Source organism: Ammospiza nelsoni, chromosome 5 (genome assembly GCF_027579445.1).
Source record: "Ammospiza nelsoni isolate bAmmNel1 chromosome 5, bAmmNel1.pri, whole genome shotgun sequence".
NCBI lineage: Eukaryota > Metazoa > Chordata > Aves > Passeriformes > Passerellidae > Ammospiza > Ammospiza nelsoni.
The window spans coordinates 67,007,802-67,020,486 of NC_080637.1; the positions used below are offsets into that span (position 1 = coordinate 67,007,802).

Here is a 12,685-nt window from a genome sequence, read left to right on the forward strand (position 1 = left end):
CTTGTTATTTTTTTAAATTTTAAAAGAAATCAAAGGTTTGTTTTACTATAATATTTATATGCTGAGTTGGTGCAATGTTAAAAAATATCTATTGGCATGAGGCATTCATCTATAACTTCTCTGCTTCATGGTTTTCTCATCCAGAGAATTAATAGCAGGTGCTTTTAGAATCAGAGGAGCACTCTGTTTATAGAGTAAACCTTCTAAAATTTCTTTTTTTTATCTTGAAAGGATGTAATTCTGAGCTTGATTTCTGATTTGTAACATGTGATATCCCTACCTGGAAATCTCCAGGGCTCTACAAGAAAGCCACTGCCTTCAAAATTCCAACTCGAAAGTTCACTTTCACTGTTGGTGCTTTAAAAGAAATTGTAAATAGGGACATCTTGTCTTGTTTTAGAGATCCACGTATCACAGCTGGCACACAGATAATTTGAAAATGCAAAGCCAGAGTTGGACCCTTGATCTTAAGAAGGAGTATTAAGAGATGTTCTGTCATGCTACCAAGTCACTAGTGACATTATCACAGGCTTGTCTAGTTCCCTTTGTTAGAGCTTGTGTGTTCTCCAGTTTTTCAACAGAGGATGGAAAATTGGCCCACCCAGAATAAGATGGCAGTTGTCACCATCCCTCTTTCACTATGATCAGAAGTCTGTTTACTTATCTCTGTAGACGGTGACAAGCTGGTTCAAGTGTGGGTTTGGTGTTCAGGGAGAAGAAAATGTGTAGAGAAAAAAAAACTTTCAGTAATGCTTAAGATGTAAAACACTGACTAGAACAGAAAATACTTTAAAGTCTGCCTTTCTTGTCAAATTCATGAGCACAGGCAGGGGGTTGTCAGTTACTCCCAGAATTGTCGTTGCTTAGAACTGGTCTTGTAGGGAAAGCCACTCATTTTGACTGTTGAATAATTGTTTTGGGTACAGATTCCTCGTAAGGTGGCACTTCTCAGGCTGATGCTCAGCTGTATCTATAACCAGAAGGGTGGGTCCGATGTGGAATAGTTTAGGTAGCTTAATAAACAGCAACAATCCCCAAATTCATCACTGCTGAACAGTGAAGGTGGTGCACCATAAGTGATTGTTACACTGCTGAGAAAAGGGAGCGCCAGTCTGTTACCCTGATAGGCGAGGGTGACATGAAAAGCAGTTGTTGCCATCTTCAGTGACAAGAAAAGCACAAGACACGCACAGAGTGTCATCTGGAGATGTGGCTGCAGGTCTTGTTCATCAGGTTCAAAGGAAAGCTCTGCTGTCAGCCTGAAGCAAGAGCAGGGCCATCACTCCCCCTGCACATGCATGTGCTTACTGCTCATTTCCTGTCATTTGTGGTCCAAAAAACCTCATGGCATGTTTGGAGCTCATCTTGGAGGCTGCAGGTAGCCCTTATGGACACTCAGAGTCTTTGAACAGACCTAGGGCCTGTTTGTTCCTCCCATATATTAATTTGAAAGTTGTTGTCTACCTACAGAACAGGAAAGTGGAAAGATGCAAGAAAAACTAATGTTGGTCTCAACTTCCATGGTCTGATTTTCCTTTTCCCTTTCAGACACAACGGAGGAACCTGCCCCACAGCCCAACAACACCATAGGCTCCATCATTGGCGTGATCCTTACAGTCTTTGTGGTGGGAGCAATGTACTTCATCTGCCAGAGGGTGCTGTGCCCACGCATGAAGGGCGATGGGGAAACCATGACAAACGACTACGTGGTGCAGGGGCCACCCTCGGTGCCGCTGGGCTACGTGCCTCACCCAAGCTCCCTGTCAGGCTCTCTGCCTGGTGAGTAAAGGGGTGATCCTTGTCCCTGGCACCCCACAGCTGTACTTGAGGATGCTGTGTGCAGGAAATGTCTGCTCCAGATGCAGTTCTTGGAAGCTGTGAGAAGCCAGGACTGCCAAGGCTTGTTGCCATCCTTCTTCACAATAATGAACTGCTATTTTACCCAAGCATTTAGGTAGTTAGCAAAACCTAAGCTTAAATAAATGCACACACTGTGCATTTTCTTCTTTTGCTGCTAAGGAATCCCCTTTTTGGGCTATTGTAGCATCAGCAAAGTTTCACAACAGTACAGGGTAAAGTTACACAGAGTTATATTCATGAGACTTTAAACATTATGTAATCATTCTTGGTAGGTCTGCAGTCTAGGTTTGTATGCTGGTGAGACTTCTTGCCAAGTCTGTAATGATCAGCAATAACTTTGGTCTCAGCTTATTTCATTTAACGATGAATTTTCCAATACCAGTCCAAGCACATGATGCTACTGCTGTTGAAAAAGTAAAACTTAACCACAACATTGCACTTCATCTATATGCATTGCTTCTGTATATATTAATTGATTAAATATGTACTGTAACTTGTGGCTTTGAGATCCAGCAGGCTGCTCTCAGAGCATAACTTGGTTTTAATACCAAGATAACTAATTCTGGGTTTGCAAGGACAACATACTGCTGTTGTCCTCCAGATTATTTTTTAAGCTTCCTTTTGTCTGTGAATTGAGGAAGAATTGAATACTGACATACATCTCTGTTCCTCAGGTATGTCTCGAGGTAAATCTGTCATCAGCTCCCTCAGCATCATGGGAGGGAGCAGTGGCCCACCCTATGACAGGGCCCATGTTACAGGAGCCTCCTCCAGCAGCTCTTCAAGTACCAAAGGCACTTACTTTCCTCCAGTAAGTCATTCTGTTGTTCATAAACCTTTAATAACTTTCAGGGAAGTGACAGTGTCTTTCTAAAGGTTAATCAATTGACAGATTCATGTTTTGATTTAGAATTCTAGTCTAATAAACTTGTTTGGATATGGAGTAAGTGATTTTGAAAGGAAAAGGATTGTCTTTTTCCAAAATGGTCTAGAAATTTTCACTTAATTAAAAAAAAATTGTGAGAGAGCTCAGTGCCAGGAAGAAATATATTAGATTGAATGTCTGGAGAGATGAAAAAATCCCTGTAGATGTTGAGCAGCTCTGGCAGAGAGATCTCCTTTATTATGCTCTGCCATGTTCCTCTGAAGGTAAAACTAAGGTTGATTCTGCACAGACCTTTCAAGGAATTAAAATGAAGCTTTGTGTCATGTGTCTCACAAGTGACAGGTAAATAAGTAAACAAGTGTTTTGCAGCTCCATCACAAATGTGTGGTGTGCTGCACTAAGTGCTGTGTAACAGTTGGTGCCAGCCCTAGAGGGCTCCCTGTCTCTTCACTCCTATCATCTCTGGTGCTTGGTTTGGGAATTTTTATGGAGCTCACCAAGCTTCTGTTGAGTGTTAAAGAGTCCCATGCTTGGTCAGTGAAGGCTGGAATATCCAGTTGTTGGTTTTCAGTTCTGAGAATCAACTGATCAGGCTTTAAATCAGCTTTAAATTAATCCAGACACATGGAGTAAGAACATGCCTGCATAGGGGAGGGATGCTTGCCTTGGCCAGCACTCTGCAAGTGTTGTGAGCAGAGCAATACTTGGGGACTGCAGCTGGCAGGAGCAGAGATCTGCCAGTCTGCCTGGGGCCGTGGTGGCCCTAGTGACAATCCAGAACTGAACAGCTTGCTGCAGCTTTACTTCTCAGCACTGGCTGTGTCAAAATGGCCAAAGCAGTCAGGGTTTTTTGAGAAGAGCTTAGTAGTAACTAACAGGAAAGGCAACAAATGGCATTTCCAGGGTCTGCTTAAGAGCTGGGGAATAAACAGGAAAAAATCCAGTTTGCTGGGAGGGCTAGGTATGCAGTTCTTTACTTAAGGTTCCTATTAGACAGTACTAAAAGCTATAAACTGGTGTTTTCTCAAGTTCCCTTTGTATCTTTCTTTTTTTTCAAGTGCCTTTTTTCCTTTCTTACTCCTTAGATTTTGAACCCACCACCATCACCAGCCACTGAACGTTCACACTACACCATGGAATTTGGTTATTCTTCAAACAGCCCATCCACTCATAGATCCTACAGGTAATTACTACTACAATAGCTTCTGTCAGGATCAAAGCAGTAAGTGTAGAAAATGCAGAATAAAGGCAGCCTCTGCTCTATAAGAATTGCAATCAAAGGCCCTAATTCTGCAAGCACTAGTGCTTAAATTGTACCATGGCACTGCTGCCTGTGTGGAAGTGCAGCACTGTTTGAGGTAAATCATACACTGAGGGGGTAGCGGTACATCCCTGGGGTATATTCCTCATCACAAAACTAGCTACATGCCAAAAGAAATGCAGGGCCATGAGTATTTTGAGCCAAAAAAACTTACCCTGCAGTGAACTCTGCCTTTTTTAGACTTCTGCTATAAATAATTTGTTAGGTAATTATCAGAAATTATAAGCAAATACCCTGTTGAGAAAAAGTTGGCAATATAAAGGCTAATAAGTCATAAGTAACATTAATGTTGTTGTCTAGATAAAGCACAGAATTTCTAGTTTGACACATGAAGGGTTAATATCTGGAAAAGATTGCTAACCTTTTGCTTTATTTTCTCTTGACTAGAATTTATGAGCACACATTTTATCTCTGTTTGAATGTATTTTTCTTACTTTCCCTGTGAGAATGCTGGAGTTAGTTATGATTTTATAACAAGTTACCAAAAATAGAGCAACGGACCCCTGCTACCCAAGGGTGTAAAGGTTCCCCTCCCAAATCACCAGTGGATGTGGTCAGTGAGAAGAGAGTGCTGTGTTTGTCTGAAAGATGTGCCTCCCTAACACAGAGCCTTTGGGGGCTCTGGGTAATGAGGTCTCTGGGGCTGAACAGACATCTCTTCTCCATTAGCAGAAAATATGGCCTCTGTTGTGCAGAAGGTCAGACCAGATGTTTATAATGATCCCTCGCAGCCATATGAAAAGTCTTTCAAAATTACAAGTAATTTTCTAATGAAAGAAACCAAATTCAGGCACCAGCATGGGTCATCTGCTGGTTAGCTGATGTGACTTTCAGTATTATAAATTATATTAGGGATGTAGCAGAGGGTTTGATATTTTCCAAATGCTCCCTCACACAAAAATAAACACTGCTCTTGCTGCTTCTGATCTTAGTTCTTTCCTAATATTCTGACTCGACTATAGAGGAGCTGCATCCCCTGGTGTTCCCACCCCCTGACTGTGATGCTGGGAGTTGTAGTTACCATACATTTCCCCTTCTAATCTGTTTCCTTGAAACTGTCTTGGGCTCATTTTAAAAGATGTTTGGTGGTAGCAGCCTTTGAGAATTTCATCCCAGTTACTTCTTTAAGGAATGCTTGTCCTGAGTGCTCTGTGTGTACCAGGTAATTTTCAGTCCTTCTATCTGGCTTTGGAAGTTAGTATCCAGAAACTGTGTAATGGAAACAGAATTATCTCCATAACTGCAACACAGCTGTTACATTTTTCTACCTAAGTCCTTAGGGAGCCTGCTGTGTGAGAGACTGTTCCCAGGCACAAGCTCTCACAGGTGCTCCTTGCATCTCTGAGCAGTGCCAGGGTCACTGGGAACATCTGGAGATTGGGAAGCACTCAGCAAACCTGGGCTCTGCAGTGACCTTGGCATCACAGAATGCTGTGGCTGGGAGGGAACGACCAGCCCATCCAGTTCCACCCTCTGCTATGAGCAGGGACATCTTCCACTAGACAGGGTTACTCCACTAGACCAGGTTACTCCATGTCCTGTCCAGGCTGGCCTGGCACACCTCCAGGGATGAGAAGCCCACAGCATTATGGATTAAATGAACCCAAACATGATAACAGAATACTTACACCCACTGCCCAATCCCAGCAGTCTGGAACACAAAATCAATTTTCTACCAGTAAAGCCCAACGCTGTAGCACTTCTGCAGGTGTGAAAAACGCCAATCACTTGTTTTTAAAGTTTTAAAAGTCTAATAGTAACAAAATGGTTATAAAAAAATAGTAATACAATTAGAATAATAACAATTTGGACAAATTGAATTAGGACAATGTGAAACAATAGTGACAAAGAGTTACAGACATCCGGGTACCTTCTTCTGGGCAGCATGAGCCCGAAAAAGGACACACATTAACAAAGGATTAACCCTTAAAAACAATAGCCTGTTGCATATTCATACACCTCATAACATGATGCATAAATTCCATTCAAATACAGGATTCTGTCTGGTCATCTTCAACTTCTTCCTCTGAATCCTGACAGCGCCTTCGAGGCGGGAAGAAGTTCATTTCTTCTGATAAGAGGGCAATAAATTCTTTTTCTCTGACAGATTTAGGTGTCCTGTGGCTGCTATCTTGCTGCGAGTCCTTTCCTTAAAAAAAAGTATCCTACATAGCATAGTTTCTATTTGAACATTTTTTATAACCTAAAACTATATTTAAGACAGTACTTAAGAGAATTAATACAGCATTACTTTCTAACACAACACATATAACATTCATTTTAATATTTGCGAAAAGCCAATCATAAAACACACGCATTTTTCACACCGGGAAGTTTAGACAGAGATGCCGTGCATTACCGCAGAGGTCTCCCTGTATTTATCACTTTCTGTTTCCACCTTGAGAAAGGAAAATTGACCCTTTTCCCCGCGCCGTGTCCCCTCACAGCTACCGGCCCTACAGCTACCGGCACTTCGCGCCGCCCACCACGCCCTGCAGCACGGACGTGTGCGACAGCGACTACGGCCCGAGCCGCCGCCCGCCCGCCGCCAAGGGCTACACCAGCGACCTCAACTACGACTCGGAGCCGGTGCCGCCGCCGCCCACGCCCCGCAGCCAGTACCTGTCCGCCGAGGAGAACTGCGAGAGCTGCCCGCCGTCGCCGTACACCGAGCGCAGCTACTCGCACCACCTGTACCCGCCGCCGCCGTCGCCGTGCACCGACTCGTCCTGAGGCGCGGCCCCCCCGCCCCGAGCCCGCCGCGCTGTAAATACAAAAAGCTCCGCCGGGGACGGGGGGAGGGAGCCGAGCGTGTACAGGTAATGTGGGGAGGAGCACTGAAGATATTTGTACAGAAGAATTTAAAAAAAAAAAGAAAAAAAAAAAAAAAAAAGGATATTTATATATTTTCTTAAACAGCAGCTGCTGCTTGTGCCATAAGAAGAAATGAAATTTTTGTATAAAAAGAACCCAGACGTTTGTACAAAAAGTTTTTATTTTTGCAAATGGAACACAAAAACATGCCTTAATCCAGTGAAGTGACTGAGCACATAAGGAAATGGAAGGACTGGGATGTGTTTCTTGTCCGGTGAGGTGATACGTGGGTTTTGTCAATACCAAAAATGTTTAAAGTAATTAATAATAAAGAAGTCCGTCTCAGAGCAGCATACCATAGATACTTGGAAGTAGCCAAATAACCTCTATGTTAACTGCAGAGGGCCAGCAACTAAAGTTAAACTTGAAAATGCAGTCAGGACAGATATTAACCTTACACAAAGGGCTTTGTTTTCTACAGGAATACAGCAGTCGTAGCAGTGAATCCAGAAAATCAATTGCACACATTTTTAAATTAATGCACCTCTGTTTTTCCTTAATGCATTTAACAAATGAGAGCGTTTAAAGCTTTCCCCCCTCGTCTGGAATTTCAGTTATTTTTGTTGGGCGTATCTTAAAATTTGGTTTTTAATCCCAGTTAGGTTTTCTTGTCTTTTCTTCATCCTTTCTTCCTGCCTGTGTCACTTAAATTCATGATATTTCTATTTAAAGTACTGCTAGAACTGGGCTGCTGTAAATGCCGGGTTTTCTCCTAATTAGCCTTGTCATGCAGTGATTATCATGCTAATCATGCTATACATTACCCTCCTCATTTTGCCAGCATGGTAGGACTCTGTTTTGTACCAGGTCAGTACAATTCTCACATCATTGACAAGGGTAATATGCATATACCTGAATGATTTTTAGTCCCTTAAAAAAGAAAATCTTATTTTGACCTAGTGCCCACAAAATGTCAAATATTTTTATACCACATATAATATAGACAGCATATTTATAATCTATAAATTTAACCATGGATTGTTAGTTTTACTGTAAATGAATAATATATCCTTGCAGTACTTTCAGTGTATATTGATATCACAGTATACAAATCATATATATAAATATATATATTATTTTTTCCTAGTAAGGAAGCATTTAACTTTCAGTGGAACAACTGTCCATAAGAAAAATAGATGTTTTGATCATTGGAAGGGGTTCCCCTGCTGTATTAACTGCTCATGTTTTCTTTGTGTTAGGTAAAGCCAGTTTTTCTCAGTATGATTTTGACATACCTCCTCTTTTGCGTGGTGTGAGTTTAATACTTAAGTATTAACAGCTGTGAATGTCAAATTTTAAGATATTCTTAACCAAACCATTTTATATTCACATCTCTATTTTTGTATATTGTCATATTTAGCCCCTTCTCCCATCAGCCTCACCACGGTGGTTTTGACAGGGAGATTATTAATCAAGTGAAAACATTATTTGTGTGGTTTAAGGGGCAGCCTAGGATATTGTTAACTCCTCTTGGACTCCAGTGCAGTGCTTTGAATTTGTTTCGTTGCAGTAGAGCACACAGTATACCTGGTCTTAGATGGCATTTGCATTTGCACCTTCTTCTGACATCACATCCACAGAATGAGGGTGCTCAGTGCCTTCACAGACTGGCCCTCTGAGTCTTCTCTCTCAAATCAAAGGTCCTGGCAGCTCCTGCCTCCTCACCTTTGGCTATGGAATGGGGATAGCAACTTTCCAGAGGCACCTTTGGGGTTTCATTGTTCTCTGTTGCTTCCTTCCCAGCCAGTTTCACCTAAAAGAGAAGTTATCTGAAAATATGGCATGGGCTTGCAATTGACACTGTTGACAAAATTAGTGACAAGTTATTCTTGCTAGCTGCCACTCATCTGGAGCACTGGATCCTCATTTGGTTTCAGCTCCAAGGAAAACTCTCATTGGGATTCCATCTGTAACAAAGAGTTTTTCCTCTAGTCCAGAATACCTTTAAAAAGCCTGATGATCTCCAGGCTCTTGCTGTTGGTCTCTGAAGATGGTGTACTGAGGGGTTTTGTGCCCAGCTTCGTTCTAGGTTTCTAGGAATTGTGGTAGCTGTTCTTCTGGCTCTTCCTTGCTGGTGGAGAAGCCTCCTTGTGTTGTCCAGCAGGATGGATGTTGAGGAGGGTGTTGTGAACCATAAGGGAACTGAAAACCATTTATATGAAGGGGGGAGGGTGGGTGTGTCAGGGTGGGGGTGAGGCTGGCACACCAATGAGAATTAGAATTTCTCTGTTGTTTACATTTTTTCATGTGCAGCATTCCGTGTGGGGTTCACATGTGGAAACTTGCACTAATGAACTCAGAAGAATATTGTATTGTTGTATCTCAGTCCAAGTGCTTGTACTGCAATGGCAATGGTCTCTTCTTGCAAAATGCTTTTTTCTCAGTGTGCCAATTTCTTTTTTAAAAAGTCCAGGATGGTTGAGCTTAAGGAGTGGTATCCTCTTTCTGGTGCAGCTCACTGAGGCATCCCCTTGGAGGGAGCTTCCTGCAGGTAAATCTGTGCTAATTATAAGCAAGGATTTGTTTAAAAGAAAGACATTCTCTGCATATGGATCCTGCTGCCTCCTGTGCTGGTTCACATCCACATATCCCAACTGAAGTCAGTGGCGTTGCCATAGAATTCCATGTAGGATTTGATCAGGTTTTTCTGATACAGATGTTTCAATTTGTACATCAAATATTTTGGGTGCCTCTGGGAGGTTCATGAGAGGGGAAGGGACAGGCTGGGGTTTTCCATTGTCTGAAAATGCCCAGCATAGAGAACAGGCTGGTCCTCTTCTGAGCAGGAAGCTGTGATATGATTTTGTAAATACATGTATTTTCTCAGTAAATCTGGAGTAAATTTTTGAAATAGGTGCTGATCTGTGAAGCTCCTCTTGAGCAGATCTCCAAATTACAAAAGCATTGATGCCCACACCTGACACTTTATCAATGGATAAATGCTGAGACTGAACATTTTCTCTTTGTTGCCCTTTGGCACTGAGCCAGTTGTGATTCATATCCTCTCCTTCCCTCAGTGAGGATCATCTTTTCTCCTTCTCCAGCTGACTGAGGTATTGGGACCATAGATAACACAGATATGCCCATCCAGGACATTGCTGAAGTGGGTTTGTAGCATGATGGCACTGGAAATTGCTCCTTGTCCTGCCAGTTAAGCATAAAGCTCCTTATCCTACAGCATCAGGTTCAGTAGGGCATTAACACAGGGACCTTTTGTGCTTTTTCCTCTCTAGATACTGGGCAGTTCTGAGCTGGCTGGTAATGGGAACAGCTGGCATGCCCAGTCTGTTGTAGCTAAAAAACAAAACAAGACTGCATAATTACAGCATAATCAACAAATTACAGCATCATTTGTTGAAAACCAACTTTGCATGTTTAAATGGCAGCATTAATGAGAGCTAAGTCTACCTTTTAAAGGTATACCTGGCATGTCATGGTGCATGCAGTTCATGGCTACTGCTTTTGGATACCAAGGTATTTGTTAGGAAATAACTTGGATGAGATAAATGGAACATGCACGTGGCATCTGCATTTGAAATAAAGGATGCTTTCCATGAGTATAAATTAATGCAACCTGTGTACATACATTAAATTAAATATTTACAGTAATGCAGAATACATAATTTGATATCAAAGGATTCACTTTGCTGTGAGTTGGAACTTTCTGTGCTGTAAATTCCGTATTTCTGCCACAGCATTTCCCTCCCCATGTGCAGGTACCCAAATCTTTGTACCAGGCACTTAACCCAAAGCTGGTCATTTTCTCTTGTGCATGGATTCAGCCTCCCTGACTGCCAGAGTGCTGTCCTGCTGTGTCTCACCTGCCCTGGGCTCCTTTTGGCCAGGTTTACAGCAGAACACCTGAATCCTTAATCCTCTGTCGGGCCTGCAGAGAGGAAGCACATTTCTTACACTGCTCCCCTACTTTTGGAGTCCATTTTGCAGATGAGTAAAGCTCCTCTGTGTTTTGTAGGACATGAAAAGCAGTCTGCTTCAGCCCTAGAGTAATTATTATGAAAATTGCTCCCAAACTGCTTGGCATGGCAGGTGCTGCAGTCAGCTGCAAGTGAGGGTGCACATGGAAAATCCCTGAAATTCCTATTTATTACACTAATGGGCCTTGATGGTGCTGTGGTCTCCAGCTCTGCATTGCTTCTCTATTTATTCACTAGAGATGGCTTCATTGGTAAGTCCTAAACACACTTTAAGCTTTAAAGTAGTTAAACCTGTGCTAAGATGAAGAAAAGGCCACTGTCTTGAATATTATTTCCATTCCTAATTACTTGGCAAATGTCAGATTAATTAATTAATTAATTAGGACCACTCTGGAGGGAACTGCTTGAGCTACAGAACTCCCTGATCACACGTGCTGTTGGATCAGATGACTTCTTCAAAATACCTCTTAAGAAGAAATCAATCACTTTGTTTTCCTGACCTTTTTGCTTTGAGCATGTTTGTTACACAGTACTGTTAGTGACAGAATCTGCTTCTGAACCTGTACTGTGATTAGTTCTGCAGCAGAAAAATAACTGGCTCATTGAGTGCAAAAATAATTTAAGCATTGCTATTCAGAAATTGCTTTCTTAGCAATGAGATTTTTTTAAATTGCATTTTGGTGTTGGTATGGCTTGAAAATTAACATTTAACTTGACAGCTGGTGACAGATAAATGTTGCCAATAAGTTAGGAATGAACTAATAGCTTGAAAAGGGCTACAAAACAGTAGATTTATTTTTTTAAAAGAAGTCAAAATACAGTAGTGATCCAAAATTTCCTTTCTTTTCCATCTTTAAAAAGGGAAGGGATTTGTAGCATTTATAGGGACTGGTGATTCACACCTGTGAATCTGTGCAGGGCAGGGTGAGTAAAATGTTGGTGTTTTATTCAGGATTGTCCTAGTTGTTACAAACTCTTGGAGACCCTGTGTTCCCCTCTTTGAATGAACCAGGGGCAGCTCTGAAGCCCTGATTAAAATGGCTGCAGCCTTAAACCATCCAGGGAGAGTCAGTGGAAAAATGGATTTTTGCAAAGAGGATACCACCAGGCTTAAGCTGAGCTAGCCTTGTTTGCAAGTGAAGGATCTGGTGCTGCTTTCAGATTTTAACTCTTTGTTTTGTTTTTGGTTTGTTTTGTTTGTTTTTTTTTTTTTTTTTTTTTTTGGTAAGCTTTAATCACTGTTTGTCTTTGTCTTAAAGCCAGCTGGTGTCTCTTGTTCATCAACTTCAGTACGATGGTGCTTTGCAAGGATGTATTTATATTATAATGGCCAACATTTGGCCAGCCCTATTCACTCATTCACTAACTTTTTTTTTTTTTTTTTTTGTAAAATAAAGTGCTTTACTTGTACGGTGTATATAAACCTTGTACAAAAATCCTTTCCAATTATTACTATAAACTGAGTTGTAACAAATGAAATGTTGATTTTTATAATAAAACTAAGAGTGAAAAAGGAGAATTATGTTTCATTTTATTTCAGCATCTGGAGGACTGGTAATTAAACGTACAATGTGTGTCTTTGCTTTCCATAAAAGTCAGAATGGGCTGAGTTTTCTAATGCTGTAGAAGGCTCTGCAGACACATGGGTTTGAAGTGCAAGTGATGATCTTTTAAAGCTTAAAGTCTCAGTTATTGATCCCTGAGATTGGTTCACAGGATAATAACAACCAGATTGTTTTACCAAATGAATCTTTATCAGGTGCCAGGTGACCATTTTGGACACTGCTGATTCTTGAAATTTCTGTTGAA

General features: G+C 41.5%; 1 protein-coding gene across 1 annotated transcript in view; it reads left to right on the plus strand.

The window, feature by feature from the left end:
• The window catches only part of LRP6 (LDL receptor related protein 6), a 116,528-nt gene extending 104,179 nt beyond the window's left edge, over nt 1-12,349 (plus strand). Inside the window, exons 20-23 of the mRNA XM_059471981.1 lie at nt 1,549-1,779; nt 2,535-2,671; nt 3,832-3,929; nt 6,515-12,349. Of these exons, the coding sequence (XP_059327964.1) occupies nt 1,549-1,779; nt 2,535-2,671; nt 3,832-3,929; nt 6,515-6,800 (752 nt within the window). The 3' untranslated portion in view covers nt 6,801-12,349. The remainder of the gene's footprint in view (nt 1-1,548; nt 1,780-2,534; nt 2,672-3,831; nt 3,930-6,514) is intronic.
• The last annotated feature ends 336 nt before the right edge of the window (nt 12,350-12,685 follow it).